General features: G+C 45.3%; 1 protein-coding gene across 1 annotated transcript in view; it reads left to right on the forward strand.

The window, feature by feature from the left end:
• The window catches only part of SLC9A9 (solute carrier family 9 member A9), a 1,718,538-nt gene that overhangs the window by 432,205 nt on the left and 1,262,318 nt on the right, over positions 1-24,015 (forward strand). Inside the window, 1 exon segment of the mRNA XM_063915975.1 lies at positions 21,139-21,244. Coding sequence (XP_063772045.1) covers positions 21,139-21,244 — 106 coding nt within the window.

The following is a 24,015-nucleotide window of genomic DNA, read 5'->3' on the forward strand; positions in this document are numbered from 1 at the left end:
ATTAAGTCCCAGATGAAAAAGCAGTCCCAGAGGGTATTAGTCACGGAGCAGAGATTGGGGGAAGTGTTCCAAGATGTAGCAGAATTGAAAACGAACGCTGACACTATGCAGAAATCTTATTACCAAGTTATGACTAAATTAGACGACCTGGAGAACAGATCGAGGAGGAATAACCTCAGGGTCATGGGCCTAGCAGAATCTCTTAAAGGGCCAGACCTCTACCGGTTTCTACAGGAGTCTCTTCCGGAGTTGCTGGACATTAAGGATACATGTGCAGACATGGTAGTGGAGAGGGCCCATCTTCTCGGACCGCCCAGGACGGGTCAGAACGCGAGGCCACGTGTGGTAATTTTTCGTTGTTTAAACTTTCTGCATAAAGAAGCTATTTGGTCTGCTTCCAGGAGACACAGAGCACTGGCATGGGATGGTAGGGACATTCGTCTCTTTCAGGATTACTCCGCAGAAGTCTCCCGAGCCCGCAAGGATTTCTCCCAGATTTGTTCCCGCCTGGTCCAGGAGGGCAAGAAATTTGCACTGCTGTACCCTGCATGATTACGGCTCTTTGAAGGGGAATCATTTTGTGACTTTTCTAATGTGGCTGACGCAGCTGGCTACCTGTCTGAAGGAAGAAAGCTCGTCATTACTTCACTGGGTTTATTTAGATTGGCTGCATGTTGTCTTTAATGATTAGCACATGGAACGTGGGGGGTATTAACTCCCCGGCTAAGAGGAAAAAAATTCTTATGTATATGAACAAGCTCCGTATGGATATAGCTTTCCTGCAGGAAACGCATCTCCTTCCTCTAGAGATGGCCAAACTTAACACACTTCGGTGGTCAGTGTTGGCCTCGGCCCCATACTCCTCTATGGCACGGGGGGTAGCCATATTGATTAGACAGTCTCTTTCTTATACTGTTCATTCTGTAAAGGTGGACCCGCGGGGTCGGTATATTAGTGCAGACATCACAGTAGACTGCACACGCCTATTGCTATGTAACATATATGCTCCGAATAATCGCCCCAAAGGGTTTTATCTAGAAATGCTGAACAAACTGTATGGTCATATAGATTCCAACATTGTGTTAGGGGGGGATTTCAGTGTGGTTTCGTCTCATGTTATGGATAGAAATGTGGCTTCCAGTCGAGGGCTTAGTCACCCTAAAGTGGGTGTTAACTATGTGAGCCGCCGGCTGCGGGTGGTGGATGTGTGGAGGGCGTGCTATCCGCTAGAACGGGATTATACTTGCCTGTGAGCTGCATATGGTACGCTTTCCCGCATTGATTACTTGCTGTTGTCGGAACATATGTTCCCTAAGGTTATGGATGCTGGGATCGAAGCTATAAGTATCTCGGATCATGCCTTATGTTGGATTAAGCTGGCGGTGCAGGTGGATACGGGTCCGGTGCGGCAGTGGTGGTTCCCGGCACATTTGGCTAATTCATTGAAATTTCGTAACATGTTGGAGGCGGCGTGGCTAGATTATAAAAGTAATAACGCAAGTTATGAGTCCGAGAAGCCTCTGACATTCTGGCAGGCATCTAAACCCGTCACGAGAGGGGTAATTTTGTCTTACTGCGCACACAGGGATAGGCAATTAGACGGCTCATACTTGGAAGCCCAGGCAAACTCAACGACTTCCTTTCAGAGGTTTAAGCATTCACCTACTCCAACTAATAGGGCTGATTATAATAACAAAAAGGCAGTTTTTGATAATATTCTGAATCACTTAGAAGCCAAGCACACTTTCTATAGGTCTGCTTCTTTTCACAGATATGGTAATAAACCGGGGAAATTAATGTCCTTCTTATTGAAAGGGCGCCATTCTTCCTCAGTAATTAAATCCCTCCGCACTAGTGACGGTACTAGGGTCAGATCTAATGCCAAAATAACGGAGGTGCTGAGTTCTTTTTATGCCCAACTGTATTCTCAGCCTCCTAGTAATCTGCCCAATAAAGAGGCCTTTTGGGCTAATATGAGTTTACTTCAGATGTCTGACAGCCAGGCCTCATCCCTTATGACACCCATCTCGGGGGAGGAGGTGGAGAGGGTGATTAAGGCACTGAAGACTGGAAAGGCACCGGGACCGGACGGCCTCTCCAATGATTATTAAAAATCCTAATGCCCCATATCCGGGACACATTGCAGGTATCTTTTAATGAATTACTCTCCGGTCGGGACCTGCCTGGTTTCTTTAACTCAGCGTTCCTCAGGGTGTTGCCGAAGCCTGGCAGGGATCCGGAACTCCCGGAATCTTATAGGCCTATTTCCCTGCTTAATACGGACTATAAGCTGTTTACCAAGATATTGTCTGACAGGTTAAAATTCGTATTGCCCTCCATTGTCCACCCAGATCAGTCGGGATTCATTTGGGGCCGCCAGGCGGTGGTTAATATAAGAAAAGTCTTAACAGTAATGCAGAGGTTACAGTCTTCCTCAGATACGGGCTCCAATGTAATTTTATCACTTGACGCCGAAAAGGCATTTATTATGGTGACTTGGAACCATTTATTTGATACCCTACATAGGTTCGGGGCCCCGTCAGCCTTTGTAGAAATGTTGCTCCGCCTATACACAGACCCGGCCACGCAAGTATTAGGCAATGGATATATTTCTTCCCCCTTCTACATCCAGAGAGGCACCCGTCAGGGCTGCCCTCTATCCCCTCTACTATTCGCCCTGGCCCTGGAGCCACTGGCGATATCCCTCTGTGGCGCGTCTTCCTTTAGAGGCATTTTGGTGGGCAGGCTGGAGGTTAAGATAGCTTTGTTTGCTGACGATATGTTGCTATTTATCGCTGACCCCAGCAGGTCAATAGGACCTATAGTCTCCATCATTGATAGCTTATGATCCTTTGCGGGTTACAAGGTTAATCTTTCCAAATCAGAACTCATGTCTCTATCGGGAGATGCGTCCTTCTTTAATAGGCACCCGATATTGTCCCAGTTCCCTAGGACCCAGAGGGCTCTTAAGTATTTGGGGATAATGATACCCACATCACTGGAAATGTTGTATGCAGTTAACGTTGCCCCGGTCCTGACGGCTGTCCGGGCTCTCCTAGGCGGGTGGGTTAATTTGCCTTTGTCCTTGCTGGGAAGGGCCACGGTCCTTAAAAGTGTAGTGTTCCCGAAACTCTCATATATTTTGCAGATGCTGCCATTATGCCTTACAAAAAAAGACTGTAGGTCTGTAAATTCCATGTTCTCTAAATTCTTATGGGGGGGGGGGGGAACCAAGGATTTCTTATGCTAAACTTCAGATGCCAAGGGCGGAGGGGGGGCTGGGGATTCCAGACTTGGAAGCGTTTAGTAGAGCGGTGATGTTCCGCTATGTCACAGACTGGTTACGGCAGCGTTCTTGTTTTACCAATTATACATTGGTTGAGGAACTGTTTGCCCCCTTCTCTCCCAGCGCCCTCCTTCACTCCCCAAGGAACAAGCTGCCGGCATCACTCAATGCGAATATTATCCTTTCAGATACTCATGGAGCCTGGCACTATTCCAATTCAAAATTACATAGAAACCCGGCCTCCTCCCGTTACACAACTTTCTGGGGTAATCCCTGCTTCAGTCCTGGGCTGGAAAATGCTAACTTTAAGCAGTGGCGGGAGTGGGGAATTTCGTCTATTAGAGACGTATTTGACCCTGGGGGAAGGCATATGCTCTCCTTTGAGGAATTAAAGTCCAAATATGGTATAGCAAACTCAAATTTTTATATGTACCTGCAAGCCCGACATTTTGTCATGACTATGGCTGTCCCTATGACCTCGCCAGACAAACAGGATCCGATAGCCACTCTCCTCACTCTCACGAATGCCTCGGCTTATCGTTTATCTTATTATTATGACCATTTACGGGTGATACAGACGGAAAAGCTGTGGAAACGTACGGTTTCTAATTGGGAGGGGGATGTACCGGACTTCCCGGCGCAACCAATTCTACTAAAATCCTGTCAGTATACATTTAAATATCTACACTCGGCTCAGCTTCAGGAAGTGTATTTTAAGTTATTACACAGGGCTTACATAGCGCCGGCCCAAAGAGTGCATATGATCCCGGATGGGAATAGTGAATGTTTAAAATGCCACATGTCAAGGGCCTCCTCTTTTCATTGTTTTTGGACATGTAGGAAGATTGCCACGTTTTGGAACAAAGTTATTGTATTTATTAATAGAACTCTCTCATTGAGGGTCGCCAGAGACCCCATAGCTTGTTTATGCAACTGTTTTGAGGGTTGGCCTCTTGGCCCGGATAGGAAGCGAGTTACGCCCATTCTCACGTTCATCCTCACGGTGGCTAATAAGGTTATTTTGAACCATTGGACGAAGAAGTCATCTCCCTCTTTGGGGGAATTAAAAAATGTTCTTTTACAGGTTCTCCATTTCGAGCGCCAAGCCACCTTGCCAGACATTGAGAGGGGAGTCGCTCGCTTTTACTCGAAATGGGAGCCTTACATTGACAGTCTAGACATTGATACACAGGGCCACATTGAAAAGCTCTTTGAAAATACCTCCTGGGTTCTTCACAAACATGTAGATGCTAATTGATATGAGTTAATACCTTGCTATATTGGGGTTGATTGGCACATGGAATGGGGTAATGTATGTATGTATGCCACGCGACTAAGGAGTGAACTGTCTTGTCTTGTCTCTCCCCCCCCTTCCCTTTTCCCTTCTTGTGTTCTCCCTTATTATTTTATGATGCTTATAAGTGGGTGATGACAGTTTACAGTGTATAAGTATAGGATATGCGAAATTAAGGGGCACGAGTTGCAAGGCACAGAGACACTCGCAGTACTGTTAATGCTGAAATGTATGTATGTATCTTGGCTATTCCTATCTTTTTTCATTTTGACTCACCACTGTATGTAAAATTTTACATTATAAAAATGAGAAAATAAAAACAGTTTAAAAAAAAAAAAAAAAGGGGAGAAGACATGGTTCATGGGTTGAACTATAAACATGGTAACCTGCATCCATCTCTACCTAGGAGACACAGGTAGCAAGGCAAGATAGGATGGCATCAGTTTAAAATCCAACCAGCTGAGCCACAGAGCCACATATGTACCATGTCTTTCCGGTGTGGAATAGTATATTTCGTTCATAGTCATATAGAATTCCATTCGCTGGCACCAATCCCATATAGTGGGCGGAGTCGTTGAGCACCAGCGTGCAGGGACAACCGCTCTAGCAGCGTTGTTCATGTGCCTTAATAAGGACTTCTTATATTTAGAAATAGGGATATCTGTATGGGAGTGTTACCATAAATCAGGGCCCAAGGGTACAGGGAAGAGCAATATCTCAGCAGCTATCCTTTTTATTGCATCCCAAAATGGGGCTATCACCGAGCAATCCCACCAGATATGTATCAATGACCCCAGTTCCGCACCACATCTCCAACACATAGGGGACACCCCAGGACAATATTTATGTACAACAGTTGGACACTGGTACCATCTAGATAATAGTTTGAATTGGTTCTCCACTACGTCCATACTGGTTGAGCAGACACCGGTTACTTGATATACCTTATCCCAGTTCACTTCCACACCCTTGAGTTGGAAATCCCTATCCCATTACACTTGATAAGTCGGATTAGAGGGCAGAATTGCCGGGAGAAGAATTTGATATATGGAGGAAATAGTATGAGTTGGGCTTGTGATTGCACACAAAGTTTTTCGAACACGGTCAATTCTTTGTCCCATATACTCAATCTCCCCAAAGAGGAGATAAAATGACGGACCTGTATATAAAACCAATAATTCGATTTATGAAGGCGTGATTCCACATACAGTGTCTCAAACGATTTTAGGTGACCCCCCTGGAGAAAGTTATAAATCCTGGTAAGCCCCGCCAATTTCCAAGGAGCAGCAGCCTTCTCCGAAGTTCCTGGTAGGAACAAGGGGTTATGGACAATGGGAATCAACTGGGAAAGTGGCGACAAACTATTCAGCCTCTTCCACAGCCTCTTTCACATCAATAACGTAGGTCCTACAGTAGGGTGATCACTTTGTCCTATTTTTGACAACTACGGCACCAAATTCAAATAGGAGTTGGTGGAAAATTATTCAATTGAGACCGATTGCTTATCATCTGAGTTACTCATCCATTCCAGTATTCTGCTCAGGAGAGATGCTTGGTAATAGGCTAAGAACATTGGTAATTGTCTACCTCCTTGGGATTTACGCCTAAAAAGAGTCTGATGTTTGAACCTAGGTTTCCTCCCTCCCCACACATAATCACGCAGAATATTGTGCAGAGCAGAGAGAAATCGTGGTGGGTGGCGGTAGGAGTGTTGGAATCGTTTGAAATAAATAAATAAATCTAGGAAGTACATTCATTTTTACAACATTAATGCGGCCCAACCACGAGATCTTCTGCGGGAGCCAACGAGACAGATCTATCTTTATCTTCTTGAGCATAGGGGCATGCACCTTTTTTTAAAATCTTTTGTTAACCTCAACCCTATATGATCCTTATTTCTTTGTAAGGATATTCATATGCCTATCCCAAGCATGTTTTAATTGCTCTACTGACTTAGGGCTTGATTCAGTATGGAACGCATCAGTGTTGCATTCGCATACTGAAGCCCGTACGTGTGTGTGTGTGTGACATCACACGCAGCTGCTGCAACCCAAAACATGGCTGCCCGCTGACTGCTTTTGCAGGATTTGGCATCTGGGGCAGACTTGCCCTGTACTGTGCATCCCCCCACATGCTAGTGGAGTCAGTTATAGTTGTGCAACTTTTTGCACAACTACAACTCATGCTGAATCTGGCCCTTAGTCTCAACCACCTCTGATGGGATGAAATTCCACCTATCCATTACCCTTTCTGTGAAGTAATTTTTTTTCCTCAAACTTCCCCTGAACCTGCGTCTGGACCCTCCAGTCTCAGTGCATGTCCTCGTGTCCTATTACTTCTCTTCCTTTAAAGAATGTTTCCTTTATGGACCTTGTTAAAACCCTTGGTATATTTGAAAGTTTCTATCATATCCCCCTTTCCCTTCTCTGCTCCAAACTATACACATTAAAATCTTTTAGTCTTTCCAGGTAAGCTTTGTGATGTAGGCCATGCACCATTTTAGTTCATTGAATAGTCTCTAATGTATTTATATCCTTCTGAAGATATGGCCTCCAGAATTGAACACAGTATTCTAGATGAGGCCGTACCAATGACCTATACAGTGGCATTATTACTTCTTTCTTTCTACTGCTGATTCCTCTCCCTATGCAACACAGCATCTGACTAGCCTTCCTCATTGCTTTGTTACATTGTGACTTGAAATAGTAACACATAAGATCCTTTTCCTCCTCAATAGTTTCCATTATAGTACCCTTGATACTGTATTCAATCTCACTGACATGTCTGTATCATGCTTGCCTACTTTCAATTTATCCTCTCCGGGAGAAGCCCGGAGAAGAGACGCTGCAGGAGACTTCGGGGGGTGGGGCCGGGCTGTGACATCATCAAGCCCCCACATCGGAAAAAGCCGTGATTCGCAGTTCCGCGGGAAGGGAGCGGGGCTAAAATGATGCGATCTGCGTCATTTTAACTCCATCCCCACCCCACGGACCCGCGAATACGGGATATCTCTACATCCTGCCCGCATCACTGGGGTGCAAGCAGGATGCGGGAGACCTGCCTACTCTTCTGGGGGTGCGGGGGGCTACCCCAAAAAACGTGAGCCTCCTGCAGTTTACGGGAGAGTAGGCAAGTATGTTCTGTATGGCTCACTACCTCCCACCACCATCATTCACTTCTAGTCAATGCCACCATAAGCTCAGCCTGCTTCGGCCTTTACCGTTGCTGTCCGTAAACTGTCATTATCCAATGTAAAGCATCCTGGTGTTAAAAAACACAATATCATTGTGGCAGAGTGGCTCACACACATTCCGAGAAAGGGGTTAATCACCTGCAGCTCAGGGAGGAACCACACGCTTTCCTTAATTAGGACCAGCTAAGGTATAAAAACCAGGCCAGATGAGTTAGTGGTGGGGAATGTGTGGGAGAGGCTGCACCTTTATCAGCGCTCTCTGTGCTGGAGAGAGCTGCACCCTAAAACTGCTGTAATTACTATGCCTGTTTACCCTGCTGTCTTCAAGTAAGCTGAACTGCTGTTGGTATTCTTTGTAAGAAGCTATTACAATGGCTATGCCTGTCAGACGGAAATAAAAGCTTACTTGTTTGCAATACCTCTGCCTCCCAAATGTTACGATCCTGATGCTCAGGACAGGGGAGATCTTATGTAGTGAGTCCTGAGCACCAAGACGGAATGGTGGGATTGGGAAATGGGAAGGAAATAGCCCCTAGCACCCTACCTCCGTTGTCTTACCCGTGTTATCAATTCACGCCTGAACGACTATGGTTTCTTGGGCCCATGGCAGCCGCGTTTGAAGGGCGGATTAGGTCTGCCCAACTCCGATGCCCCCTCAGGTCTTAAAGAGAGACAATGTGTGAACTGAGACAGGGTAATAACAAGGGGACCTCTAACTAAACAACCACACTAGGGGCTATAAACTACCTAAAAACTAAACGTATGTGCGGCACGCCGCCAAAGGACAAAAGAACTACAAAGAAACCACTTTCCACTCCCCTACACGGCACCGCCGAGTTCCGGGGAGGACAGTGAAAGCGGAAACCTCCGCAAATGCACCAATTCACAGTAAAGTAAACACTAAGCGGCATAGGCCGCAACACGCGGCAGAAGCCGCTACTCATGAAACCGGGCGAGAACCCCAGATGACAAACAGGTTCGCAAGGACTAGAAGGATTCCCAGGACCGGCTTCGGACCTCCAAAGTACCAAAGGGCAGGGAGCAAGATCCACCAAACACGGCTGACAGGAACAGAGTTCTGCAAGGCAGGAACAGCATACAAGAAGCTATCACCGGCGGGGCTGCAGTGTGCTGGCTCACATAAAAAGGCCCTGCTGGCCAATAACAGGAGGGCCAGCAGGACCAGCCCCCAGACCCTAATTACTAGTTGCCGTGCAGCTGCCCTGCTGCACGAGCAACCTAATTAACTATTCTTAGCAACGGGGAACGCGGTCCACCTGTGGCGTCCCCGTTGCTATGCACCCGGCGGCCCTGCACGCACGGCGTCCTGTGTTGCCAGGGACCCAGCGGCTATCATGCGCACGGTGTCCTGGCGTTTCTAGGCGCCGTGCGGGGGACAGGGAAGGAGAGAGGCGCGGCGGCCGTGACCGCTGCTCAGTCAGGGCACGGCCGAAGACCGCCGCGCCTAACACCATTGGTCGTCTGGAACTTACCCGCTACAATCATACATACTGTAGTACTGAAGTCATGAATAGCGGCTTAGAGTGTAATGCTGCTGGGTGGGAGGGGGAGAGCGGGTATTTTCAGAATCGTAAATCTGAAATGAACTGTCTTTCTGAAAAACTTCCTATGCATTTTTTTACAGCAAGATTCTTTACGTAAGATAGTTTATGGATGGTCTGGTAAAGGGTTGAATACATTGTCCAGAGAGGTTTAGCGTATTGTTGGTAAACAAAGGATGCATGCGCCAAATGACTGAATTCTTTATCATACAGTCAACTGCAGCTCTATGTTGATGACAAAATGCTGTTCAGTATTAGTGTATAGTGTAATGAATGACAGGTTCCATCAGGCAAGCGGCGCTACAGAGGCTTTGTTAGTTATTTGACATGCGCTATGCAGTTTAGGAAAAGTGACATCTGGTGGACAGAAAGTTGGATTACAGTCTCCGTCTTTTCCACCGCCTCAGTACGCTACGTTACAACGTTCTGTTACAGGCAGTGACACTGCAAGGCCCGCTACATGGCGTGTAAGGCAAAGATGTAGTAGGACACATCTGTAACAGTAATTTGCAGCTAATATATTGCAGCTATATTGTATCCCAGTTACTGCATAAAGCAGCAACTGCATAATTATATTTTAGATATCTTTGGTTAGCCTGTGGTATGAAGATGATACCCCACATATATAGATAGGATGTACATTATTACCTGTACTGTGAATAGATATACTAGCCCCATACAATCAACCATGTTCTTGGAACAAGCCAATAAAAATTAAGCTTGGATACTATGTTCCAATAGAACTGATAAATACTGTAAGTGCACACCGTATGAGGGTATGTATTACAGCTTAGACTTTTTTTTTTTTACTTTCCTACTTAACTAATCATTGTATATTACTGTAATTTTAAGGTGCTCCATTGGTACTCCCTTGAGTGGTTATTATTAGAACCAATAAAGGTCATGTTTTATGAGTTATATTTGAACAAGGTATATGTGCACTTCACCAAACAGACTGCTTTTCTCTTGATATATTTAATCCTGTGTCTTGGAATAGCACCCCTAGAGTGGCAATGAATATGGAGTAATGCATACCTAATATTCTTCACATTAGGGACACCTTGTTGTTGATTAATAAGCCTGGTGTGATTCCCCCTTGTTTTGGAGGTTCCCTCAAACAAGTCTTTTTCACTTGGGATCCCATTTTTTTTTTTTCAATAATGATTTTTTTTATTAATTTGCAAATATAGAGGAAAAAACAAATTAAATGTACACGAACATACATCGTATAGAGAGTGCTACATTGAGCTAACACAGAAAGCCCGATCATAAACAACACATCTGAATTCAGAGGCTCAGTTCACTAATAGTGTACATAGTTTCTTTTAACTATCAATCATAACTATAACCATAAAAGTAATAAGATAGAGAGCTCAGTAGAGAGGAAAAGAGAGAAAGACATAACAAGACAGCGACACACGAGGGGAAAAAAAAAAAAAACATATGTCAGGGGAATACCTTACTCAGATATTGTAACATAAAGATATGTAGATAGAATGGGGGCATCTGTTACGAATGGGTGTTATCAGATTGTGGAGAGTTTAGAATTGCCATATCAATGGGATCACTAAAAATTACAGAGTGACCCTGTCTCTCCCGGAATTCGCTCCATTTAAACCATCTCATATAGATAGAAGAAGGAGAGGAAGAGTACACACATCCCGCTGTTTCAAAAAGGAAGTGCTTATGGGTATTATTAATAACCATCTGAATGTGAGGTATGGACTGTGATTTCCACAGTTGGCCTATCGCCGCCTTAGCTGATATTAAAATGTGACCTACAATATAATTGTCGCAGCTGAGGAGAGCGTGAGGAGAGTAGTGAAATAAGGCAAATAGTGGATCTAGTGGCACAGTCGCTCCCACCACTTCCCCCAAAAGAGAACACCTCCGTCCACAGAGGCCTCAAAACTGGGCAATCCCAGAAAATATGTAGAATGGTACCTACATCACCACATTTTCGCCAACATAGCCGGGAGGTCGAGGGCCAGATACGGTGAAGCCTCTGCGGAGTGAAGTACGCCCTATTGCATAGTTTATAGAACATTTCTGAATGCTGGAGACATTTAGAGATCTTAAAGCACTGTGAGGAAATTGTATCCCACTCTTCCTCTTGAAGTACAATAGACAGATCCTTCTCCCACCTAATCTGCGCAGGGAGTTTACCGGTTTAATTCAAAAGAACAATATACTGATACCATCTGAATACCCCACCCCTATGACCAGAGGTAGACAATCTAGAGAGCATATTAGCAGGTAGAGGAAGGGGAAGGGGGCCACCAGACCTGACAACATTAGACTGGAGCCAATGTCGTAATTGTAAGTACTTGAAAAAACCATGCTTTGATATCCCAAACTTAGACTGAAGCTGAGAGAAGGGAATCAGACCATCATTCAAGAAAAGATCCTTCAATCTCACAACTCCAGCGTCAATCCAGGTGTCTAATATAAGATCAGGGATAGTGCAAGCAACGGTTCTGATAGAAAGATCCGCTGCCGGTAATGCAATAGTTGGGTCAGATATAGCCACGGAGTGCCATGACTTCAAAGTACATCTAATCGCGTCTCCAGGGCCAGTCCATTTCGGAACGTTATTTATCGGCAGTAGAAATAGATCTGTAATGTTAACCGACCCTAAAAAGGATTTCTCAATGACTACCCATGGTTTGGGGGAATGGGTGGCATACCAGTCGCGGGCCTGACTAAGAAGGCAGGCGGAGTGATATGCATCTAAGTTGGGGTAAGCAACCCCGCCAAAGCCCTTGGGCAATGACAGAACCTGCCTAGAGATACGCGGTCTAGATCCCTTCCAAATGAAGTGTGATAGAATTTTATTAGCCCTAACACTAAGAGGTTTAGGGAAGCTGCGTGGGATGGCCCGAAATAGGTAAAGGAGTTTAGGAAGCAGTACCATCTTAGTTGCAGAGATACGCCCCAGCCAAGAGATTTCATGTAAAGACCATTCTTTAATCAATTTTTCGAAGGCGCTAAACAAAGGTGAGTAGTTACAGTCATACAGATCTCTGTCAAGCGATAGATGTATACCTAAATATTTAATAGTTCTCGCTTGCCAAGCATATCTGTATTTATCCTTAAGTAAGGCCAGGATATGTGGTGGGATGTGGAGCGGTAGTGCCTCCGTTTTGGATGTATTCAGTTTATAGTATGATATTCTAGAATACCCATCTAATATGGCGTGGAGACCGATAAGGGAGGATTCAGGGTTGGTCAGACAGAGTAGAATATCATCTGCTAATAGGTTGACTTTATGACTCAATCCTCCTATCTCAGGTCCCGAGACCTCCACATCGGACCTAATAGTCTCAGCCAGGGGTTCAATAGCCAGGGCAAAAATAAGGGGAGACAAAGGGCACCCCTGTCTGGTGCCGTTGAAAATATCAAAACCCCTGGATAGACACCCATTAACATACACCCTAGCAGAGGGGGCAGAATATAAAGCAAAAATGGAATCCAGAAACCTTCCCTGGAAGCCAAACTTACCCAGGACCGATCTCAGGTAACCCCAGTGTAACCTATCAAACGCCTTCTCAGCGTCCAACGATAGGACGAGGAGTGGCGCTTTATTAGCATCACAATACTCCATAACATTGTAAACTCTCCGAGTGTTGTCCAGGGCCTGCCTGCCCGGGACGAAGCCAACCTGATCAGCAGCTATAAGGGAGGGCAATAGAGGGCAAAGACGGTTAGCGATGATCTTAGCAAAAAGCTTTACGTCTGTGTTCAACGGAGCTATCGGTCGGTAATTTTGAACGGATGTGGGAGATTTCCCCGACTTAGGGATAGCAACTATCCGCGCTTCAAGCATCTCCCTCGGGAACCTCCCAGACTCCGACGCCTCGTTGAAGACTGCCAATAACAATTGGTGCCAATTCTGCTTTATAAGTTTTGTAGAAATTAGACGGAAATCCATCTGGCCCCGGCGCTTTATCACGTGGAAGACCGTCAATAGCTGCCTCAAGTTCAGGAATAGTCCAGGGAGAGCTGAGGGACAGGCAGGCCTCGGAATTCAGTGTCGGTAGGGACAGGTCTTTTAAAAAGGACTGAATTTCAGCTTCAATGGGTTGGGGAGTATTAGTATCTGCCTATAGGTTGTAGAGTCGGGAGTAATACTCTGCAAAGGTGTCTGCTATACTATAAGGGTCAAAGACTCTTGATCCCGTAGGGGAATAGACAAAATGAAGTCTGGCCTTAGCTCGCTGGCCTCGCAGTTTCCGTGCCTTATTTCCAAATACATAAAATCTCTGATTTAATCGGGCAAGGTTGCGTTGTACTTCCCGAAGAGAAAATTTTTTCACCTTTTCCCTTGCGGCAAGCAAAAGTTTAAAGGCAGTTCTATTCTGCGGGTCAGCTTTATGAGCTAATTCTAATTTTGCAACTTCGCTTTCAGCCAAAAGACATTTTGAGAACGTTTTAACCGTGAAGCGGCCTGAATGGCAGCCCCCCGCATTACAGCCTTACAAGAGCACCAATTATTAAAGACCGAAGTATCCTTGGGTTTGTTAGTTTCTAAATATAACTTTAAGGTTTGTTGCATGGCAAGTGAAGCTTCCTGATGGCATAACAGGAAATTTCCTAGTCTCCAAGGGCCCGGTGAGACTTTACGGGCCCCAAGTTTCCACACCACCTTCAGTGGAGAATGGTCAGACCATGACATTGGTAATATATCAATTTTCGTGATGGCCGGTAGTGACCCTCTGTCAGTCAAAACTAGATCGATTCTAGAATATGAGGAGTTTACATGTGAATAAAAGGAGTAATCTCTGACTGTAGGATGTTTAGTTCTCCACGCATCGTAGAGATTGTACTCTCCTAACAATTGGCGAAGCCCAAGGGTATAAACAGGGGAAGTTCTGGGTTTAGCTAAGGGGCTTCTAGTGGGGAGAGATCTATCAACAGAAGGATCTACAACTAAGTTGAAGTCCCCCAATAGCATGACGGCACCTTTAGCGTGCTTCTGTATCAGGGAGAATAGTTTCCTACAAAAGGAGAGTTGACCAGAGTTAGGTGCGTAACAAGAAGCCAAAGTAACAGTAGTATCCTCGAGCTGTCCAATTAATATTAAATACCTGCCTTCGGGGTCTTCGAGTTGGGATTCGAGAGTGAATGGGCAGTCACGAGAAATCAGTATAGCCACTCCGGCCTTTTTTACGGGACCATTAGCCATGTAGCAGGTAGGGAAATGATTATCGCAGAGTCTGGGGGGTCTAATTTCCTAAAATGAGTTTCCTGGATAGCGACCACATTCGCCTACAGTTTATAGAAGGAAGAAAAGGCCAATCTACGCTTCTGTGGGGAATTCAATCCCTTTACATTCAGTGATACCAAATTAACCATGACAAACTAACCAGGGGGAGGAGCATCCGCTGAAACCAAAGAATACCATTAAAGAGGTACAGTACCCTGAACACAGAGTGAAAGAAAAAAAAAAGCATGGGGGGAACGAGACACAAAGGGAGACACACAGAGGAGGACAAAGAGAGAAAAGAGAAAAACACAGTACACAAAACAAAGCCGACTCCGTGCAGAGACGAAGTCATAGTAAGACGCCAAAACATACATCGCCTCACCCATCAAGGTTGGGAGGTTAGTGGCCAACCTCCCCGCAATCAAATAACCAAAATGTTGTAAACATTATAATCGAACAATCGCACATGGCATAACAGAGGAATGTCGTTAGGAATGGAATGATAGGCTAATTTGTAATGAGTCACAGGATCCTGGAACCGGCAAAGAGTGATACTGTAATTACAGCAACAAGACGGCCCAAAAGGGAGCATACAAACCAGACCAGAAACCCGTGACACAACAACTATCTTTAAAGAGAAAAGTCCCGCTTTACAATGGTATAAAAAGTATGAAACATGAAGTAATAAGGCAATTGACTTATAATTAACACTAAAATTAGTACTATCTTATAGAAACAATGCAAGTCCTATAAATGGCCATTCTTGGCAGGGAAAGTACCGCAGTGGGAAGGGCCTACTTCCCAACCGTCGACCAGTCTGGCTGAAGTTGGCGGTCAGGAGAGCCGGCCCCTTGATCTCCAGCTATATTCCATTTGTGAAGAAGTCTCATACCGTCCTCGACCGAAGACACCACAATAGTTGAACCTTCTCTAGAAATCAATAAACGCGTGGGCAAACCCCATCTATATAAGATTCCAGCTTTCCGAAGGGCCGCGGTGACGGTCTGAAAGGAACGCCTCCTGATTAGGGTGTATTGTGATAGGTCTCCAAAAAGTTGAAGCTGGCCCAAAGCTTTCACTGTGTCAGAGGTAGGTCTAGCCGCTTTAAGCAGGGATTCTTTAATGTGGAAAAAGTGGACTCTCATTAAGACATCCCTCGACGCACTTTCAGGAGCGCTGCGGGCCTTCGGAACTCTATGAATACGGTCCAATAACAAGTCCGCAGATGTAGCTGAGGGTAGCAGCTTCTTGAATATTTCGATTGTATAGTCATGTAGGCTGCTATTAGATACGGATTCAGGAACCCCTCTTAGCTTGAGATTATTTCTGCGTGAGCGGTCCTCCAAGTCTGCTACTTTATCCCGCAAAGCCGCCACTTCCCCCTCAAGAGTATCATGGGAGTCGATAAGGGTATTATGAGAGCCCACCACCTCACCCATCTTTGTTTCCAAATGTCCGGTCCGCTCGCCCAAGTCCTCAACGGAGCGCTGGCAGGATTGCAGCATAGTACGGAATTCTGACGCCACCTCATCTTTAAACTGGTGTAACAAAAGCTTCATGGTGCCTACCGTTAAGGCTTCACTGTCCTCCAGGCGTGGAGAGGAGGGGGAATCCTGAGATGAGGGTAAGGCCATCATGGGTGAGGAAGTCGTAGGTGGGGGATCCGATCCGGTGGCAGGAGCCCCAGGCCCTTGAGACTTATTACGATAAGGGGAGGGCTTGAAAAAGGCAACTTGAGAAATTGACTTGGAGGCTTTATTCTTTTTTGGAGGCATCTTGTATCACCTTGAGAAAATAGAAGAACCCCAGTAGAAAGGAGGATTTCGTCTAAGGCCCAGAACGGCAGATATCCTCTATGCCATGTGCGTGATTGTGTCAGCTAAAATGATTGCGGGGAGTTGCAGGGGAGATACATTGGAGAGGTGCCTACATCCTATAGGTACAGCAGCGTGCCCGACTCCTGTGGGTAGATGTCGTCAATTTCTCAACAGAGAGGGCCCAGTGGATCCAATGGAGAATGTGGAAGCAGCTGTAGGAGCAGAGGACTCTGACCTCAGGAACGGTCATGCAGGTAGACAGGGCTCAGGAGGGTAATCTGAGCTGCTGAGGTTTAGGATAATGGTAAAGCAACTGGTAGGGCAGCACAGCAGCAGTGTCCTGGGCTCTCCTTATGCACTGTAGACTGTGGTGTGAAGATGGCCGCCACCTCCTGTCTCGGTCCCACCACCTGGGGCGAGCGCCTCGGGCCTCCCAGCACCGCGTGCAGCAGCAGGAAGGCTGTAGGGGATGCAAGGGGGGCAGGGGTCGGGCCCTTTGGGCATATAATAGCAGGAGCTACCTGGTTGTAGCTCTGATCCGCTCCGCCGCTAAGCCACGCCCCCTTCTTTTTATTTATTTTTTAAGAACAGCTGGAGCGGCCCCAGAGAGTGCCCGGGGGACAGAGGCACCAATAGATTCCCCCCAAGCAGCGGCAGAAGCAGGACCAAGCCGCCACCTCAGTACACGCTGCGAGGTGTTCATGTGTGGGCGCAACGCCAGTAAGCAAAATGGCGCCGCCAGACCTCCGTGGAAACCTCCGGCCGTCCAGGCCTTCAGCGGCCACTAACTGAGCAGCCGGGAACGAGTGCAGCGGCGGGTGTAGTGCGCAGGCAGGGATCCCCCAGTCCGGGCGTTGATGAGCGGGTGAAGCAGCTGCGGCGGGAGAGAGCGGCAGAGTCCGCCCGCCTCTGGCTCTCCTCAGCGCGACCGCGATGTCCGGCGGGCCTCTGTCCGAGGTAAGGGGGCAGCGGGCAACACTCACCTCCACTCGGAGCAACAGAGTGGAGGGCGTCGGGAAGGGAAGTGGAGCCCCGACGTGGGGGGGGGGCACCCTCCACGGCGGACTCCAGCCACACGAGGCCTCCTCCTCTGGGGCAGCAGCAAAATAGAGGTCCCGGCTTCTCCTGGGTCAGAAGGCCGCAACCCGCACGGGTGCAGGAGACACCCGCCGGCTCCGCGGACCTCACTGCCCAATACAGGAAGACCCCAGCTGATAAAGGGGGGTCCCCAAGATCACCAGGGAGCAGCAGAGTATTGTTTTATATGGGCGTAAGGCAGGAGCTCGAGTGAAACACGTCTGCCCAGATCTGCAGCTAGGCCACGCCCCGCCCTCCGGGATCCCATTTTTTTATTTTAATTGTATTTTATGCAACCCTGTGTATCCCGTTAAGAGTCTTTTTCTTATCTATATAGTTGTGTCTTGGCATTCAGTGTGCTTATAAATACTGTATACTCAATCTTGTTTCTTCTCCTGGCTTAAGCAGGGTCTTGTCTTCCTCGCCAATTTTGCTCCGCTTGGGAACTTTCCTTCCTTGACAGAAATCCAACATATGTTTCAAATACCAACTATGAATCTCTTTCAGCATTTTTCAATTACACCACTTCTTTGACCTACAATGTAGATAACGTGACCACCACACTAGACTCATTCTGCTGGTTTCAGAAGCTTATTTTCCTTGAACTATCTTCCTCCTCTTGTATTTGTCTGTGTGAAAATACCACCTAAGTGTTCTCCAAAAAAAATACAGTAGATAGGATCCACCTGAGAGTGGTATACATATAATCACAGTTATTCTATGGCTAGTATGTTTAGATAATCTTGATTGTTAGACACGTATGGGCACACTTGTTATTGCTATTCACCTGTTTCAGTCTATTAAATTCTTAGTAGCTATTTTACTTGTAGTTCTGTTTTGACTGTGCATGACTCCTGATCTTGAATGTTTGTCTGCATGCTATTACCTTAACTTTGTATTTGGACTACTAGCTTAAAATTGTCCTTGCCTTTTATTTAGGTAAATTTGGAACATGTATTATCTATCTGGTTTTTATAGATCTGGTTATAAACTTGCAAGTAGGACCCTCATCTTTTTTATTTTTATTTATTTACTTTATTTTTCTTTTTTTATTATTGTTAATGCTCAGTCTTCATTTTTTACTGTTTGTTCCAAATTATAATTATATTTAATATAGTGTTTTTAAGTATACTTTCAAACTATAAATAGGTGTTTATTCTAGTAATTAATCTGCTACTGATTAAAGTTGTTTGTTTTAACTTTGGAAGTGTATAGGTTTGTCTCAATATCACATCCTAAATTACAGAAATGTAATATATATACAGTAAAATTAACATTGTATGTTTGCACATGGCAGAGTTGAAAATATGTTTTGCAATAGAAGCCAACCTATGGTTGCAACCACGGGTGGATTTGCCATAGGGCTCACCAGGAATATTCCTGGTAGGCCGTGTGTCTGTGGTGCCTGTTTGTGTGTTGTCATGTGGCCCGACCACCACATGATGGGCAGCCCACCACACTCAGTAAATGGCATTTTCCCCATTCATTCTGTTTATCCATCTCGCCAGTACAGCAACTCTGCCATCCAGTGATGCTGCCTTGGCTACACGATATGTTATACCTCTTGTGCTGCCATTGTCGGGCTACCTGACTTAATAGCTGCTTTTTTATAGTGAGGCAAATAACGGAAAGCAGCTGACTTCCATGTCACGTGACCTCTCTGCACAATGCAGGGCCTTCAAGCAGTTCAACCGGTCAGAACTGGAAGTGCAGTGTTCTGTACCATAGAGTCTGCAGCTCCAGCTTTAAGAGTAAGTGGGACGAGAGGTGTCAGTGGTCATATGGGGAGAAGTTAAAGACATGGGGCAGGGTCTGCTCTGCATGTGAGGTGTGAATGATGCTCATGTGAGGAGGTCCGATGGGTATGTAAGAGACTCGTGGGAAAATGTTATGGGTATGTAGTGAGGTCTGATGGCATGTGAAAAACTCTGATGGCATACTGTATGGAGAAGTCTGATGGGCATGTTACAGGGCATGAGTGACAGTGGCAAACAGAGGATTTCTAGAGGGGGAGTTCTAAATGTTTTATTTTAGAGCAAGTGTGGCCAGTCCATGAAGGGGGCATAATTATCAGGCATCAAGCTACGTATAGTCTGACTCATACAAAGTGTGGTGTACTGTATATAATACAGTCCTTAAGACTTATTCAGGGCCAACAATCATGGCTGCTTACTTGCTTCTCTCTGGTATGGTGTGCTGATTGGGGCCTCAAAACCACACACACAGCAGACCTGATAAGAGATTCTGCTGCCAGTGGGCATGTGCAGCAGCTCCATTCCATCCCTAACACTGCATGTTGTGACTGTGGGGAGGAAGGTTCCAGGGCAACTCTAAATTCCCCTTACATCTATCTATGGGTTAAGTTATTGGCATGTGGGGAGATCTGATGGGCATGTGATGCAGCCTGATTGGTATGTAAAAGGCATGTGGGAAGGTCTTTATAGGCATGTAAGGAGCATGTGGAAAGCACACACAGGCATCGATATTGGGGAAATTAACAGCAGATATCGACATTGATATCACTGAATGTGATTTCTATTGTTTGTGGTGAAAAGTTGAACAAACACTAGAAGGTAAAATTTGTTACAATGTATTTCGTATAAGCTGCATAATAAATTTGAGATTCATATATTCATTTATTAACATTTACTTCAGCATATTTCATTGCATTTACAATTACAACCCAGTTTTGTTCTATTGCTGTTGTTCCACAGTTTTGTTCTATTACTGTTCTAATTGTAAAGCGCAACGGAATATGCTGTGTTATATAAGAGACTGTAAATAAATAAATAATTGGGAACAAAACTGTAATAAAATGAGACTGAGCAGAAACAGACGGGTCAGAGGGCCCTGCCCGCAAGCTTACAATATATAAACCTCTATTACAAGCACCTATCACCTACAGTGTTTCTGCACCATTGTCTATGAGTATGTTGTCTAACATGAATATTTCTCATTGTAAATGTTTTATATTATTTTGACCCATTATGTTTTTCTGAAAGTTCCTGAAATACTGTCACTCTGTTTAATTTTCCCAGAAATTAAATGTTCTATATTTTATTTTATTTTATGCTATAACCACATTTTGTCTTTTTGTCATTTTATTTGTCATTTCATTTTAAAAGAGGGAGCAAAAAAAATTCTAGGCACAATGTGTAACCTATGCATAATTCTTGACATTAACATTTATAGAGCATAGCAAACCGCACAGTCAAGTATCCTTTTCTTGCCTCATTAACAACTCGTTAGTACTATGGGCCATTGCACATGATAGTAATGTAATGGAAACAGACATCTAGGATAATGCAACCCCGGTTGGCTTCAATGAGGACAGTGCTGTGATTAACGGCTGTTATAGTTGGCGCCATTAAATGTTAGGAACGCGGCATAGTGAACCTTAACTTAAGTGAGAATTATTTAGGATTGGAAAATTGCTAAAAATTGAAGAATAACTGAAGAGGTGATGTCAGGAACAGTGAGCATGCCCACATTTGTTACAAGCTGTTTTAATCTTCTTTTGACTGATTTATTGAATATTAGTTCATGACTGTGAATATATCAAGGCCTTGGCTTGTCACATTGGAAAGGCCACTGGCGATGGTCCAGCTATGATATATGATCACTGCTGAACAGTATTTCTCCTTGTCATTGATGGCATCATTATAAAAATAATTACTAAGCAGTTTTACTTGGATTATTTCAGTGACGGTGCTGGCTATTTTCCATGAACTACATGTGGATACTGATCTGTACACCTTGCTCTTTGGAGAAAGTGTCCTCAATGATGCTGTCGCCATTGTCCTCACATAGTAAGTACCATATCTCCTTGCCAACAAATAAATAACCATTATTGCATTATTCTAGTTTGTAAACAGTTTCTTAAGCAGAAACAAAATGACAGATGTGCGGTAATAAATACATTACAATATATAAGAAGACATTGAGCCCATTTCTGAGCATAGTAATATTTTGAAAGGAAGGAATTAAAGGTAATATATTTTGACAACACGTTCTAGTAAACTCGAGTGACTCATTAGCATTGATGTCATTCAACACCCAGCAACAAACAAAGTTTCCATTTGCTGTGGTTTACCCTCCAATCCCAGCACATAGTTGTCCTGATACAATAAGGAGCCTTGTGTGCTTAGTAAGTGGGATGGTGTCCTCCTAACACATGATCATTATTATGTTACTATAGTTTTTTTGTGCCCTGTTACTGTTAGCCTACCATTTATCTCTGGCCACAACCTATAGTTACAGCAACAGTGGGATTTGTACACGTTCGAGTCACATTATTATAACCACCTCCTACATTTGACGTTGGCAGTGCGTAGCCCATAAAGTACGTCCCGTTTCATGCGTTGGCTTGGTCGGTATATAAGGTGTATGATATGCCGTCTGCACACATATCACTCGTTGCTGTCATGGGTAAAAAGGGGCGACTTATCCGAGTTGCAAAAAGAATGATTATTGGCTTTCGGGCCAAGGGTGGCAGTATTTCTGAAACAGCGCAGTTTGTGAACTGTTTGCGTGCTGCAGTGGTGAAGGTGTATCGTGACTAGACAAATGGCACCATTGTAAATAACCGATGTGGAAACTGGAGTACCACATGACATTGATGTGAGAGGTGAATGTCGGCTACAAAGGTGCGTGAGGGCCGACCGACACCCTACAGTGGAGCAGCTCACCATCAGAATGAACCTGGGGACTACCATATGTGTCTAAAATGACAGTTCAGCCCGTCTAACTGCTGTCTGTTCTGCACATAGCGGCTACTCTGGCTATTAGCTGGTGGTCATAATAATGTGACTCAACCATGTATAACCACTTGAGGTGCTAATTGGAGTCAGTTTATTCTTTATGTATTCTGTTTCCAAGTGCTTTTTAGAAGTGGATTTTGACATTTGTGCAAATAGAATTGTTAGCATTTTATAGCTCATGAGAATATATGATTATATCCTTAGAACCTATGGCCACACTGTTTAAATTAAAACCCTATTAAATTGTTCTCTAATATGGCAGTTTAATTAGTAAATAATATATAGTGATTGTGGAGGTGGTGTCACGTAATTGGCGCTTATCCACTGAACCAATAAGATCTAAAATGGTAAAATGCAGATTTAATTATAAAAAATGAAGCACAAACAAGCATAAATTGTAGACAATAAGGGAGATGGCACTCTTTTATTAGCATAAAGTCTATGACAAAGTCAAAATCCTACCAAGGATGCAGGGGCGTTTCAAGAGAGGAGGAGGCCTGTGTGCAGGCTCCGGCTGGGCCCCCTCCTCTCTAGCCAGCAGCGCTGTGTAGACTCTGGCCACTAGGGTCCCTAGGGGACCCCAGTGCGGTCCCAGAGTCTACAGCGCATACGCAGATCTCTGGGAAAATGGTGCGGTGGCCATTTTCCCAGTGATTTACGTACTGTGCATGCTTGACACACCGGTAAAATGGTGCCGCAACATTTTCCCAGTGATTTTGGCAGCACTGCTGCTGCGCCGCGGGACTCCAGAGGGTAAGTATTTCTATTAATGGGTGCAGGGTGTGCGGTGTGGGCCCCCCTGGACCCCCAAGGGCCCGTGTGCACCGCACACACTGCACCCATTATAAATACGCCAGTGCAAGGATGATGTATTAAAGCCACAGGTGTAAATGTGCAGAGTAACCAGGTTCTCCCTGCACATGGCTCCAAAGCTTGAAACTGAAAAGTTTCCGAAGATAGTCGGCGGTATTCTTCTTTGTAGTAATCACAGGTGAAGAATACCGACACGTTTCGAGACACAGCAGGTCTCTTCTTCAAGAGACCTGTTGTATCTCGAAACATGTTGGCATGCTAAGGGGCCCCACTGTTGACCAGACCAGCAATCGGTTGTCCCCTGGCCCCTCTGCAGACCATTTTGAGCAATGTCAGATGAATGGCCCAGTGCAGAGAGCAGGGTGGGCCCCACTGCCTGACAGTCCTACCATTACCTTAGATGAGCAGGGCTGACTTGTGTGTACCAGACTGATAGAGGAGTACTGCCACCTATCACCGCTGATGATCACAGTCACATACTGGGGGTTATTCAAATGTTTGAAAAGTCAGTTGGGTGTTTTCCCCCCTGTCTATTAGATAGGAAAAAAACAGACATCCAACTGACTCTTCAGATATTTGAATACCCCCCACTGCCTCTAATTAACAGACAGCAGTACATATTTTCTGATTAACTTCTGTCTGTGAATTAAAGGCAGCCACAACTGGTGTAACTGACACTGTCAGAATCTGTCTGACCGAGTGCCAAACTGAGGAAAGCACAAGGGGTGGGGGCCCATGTCACGGACAGATCAGATGTTGCTGTCTTCCTGCATCCAACATGCTCTCTGTTCTCCACACCACACAGAACATTGTGTTTTTACCCCTGTCACCCTCTGCCTCCTCCTGCATTCCGCTGTCACCCTCTGCCTCTCTTTGTCACCCACTGCTGTGAGGCATACTGTGAACTTGGGTTGGGGTGGAGGAGGGTGCCCAAATTATATTTTTGCACCTGGGCCCACCAGGCCACCACTCACAAGTTCCGCCACTGCAAAAAACTGCAAGTGATT

Source organism: Pseudophryne corroboree, chromosome 4 (genome assembly GCF_028390025.1).
Source record: "Pseudophryne corroboree isolate aPseCor3 chromosome 4, aPseCor3.hap2, whole genome shotgun sequence".
Taxonomy (NCBI): domain Eukaryota; kingdom Metazoa; phylum Chordata; class Amphibia; order Anura; family Myobatrachidae; genus Pseudophryne; species Pseudophryne corroboree.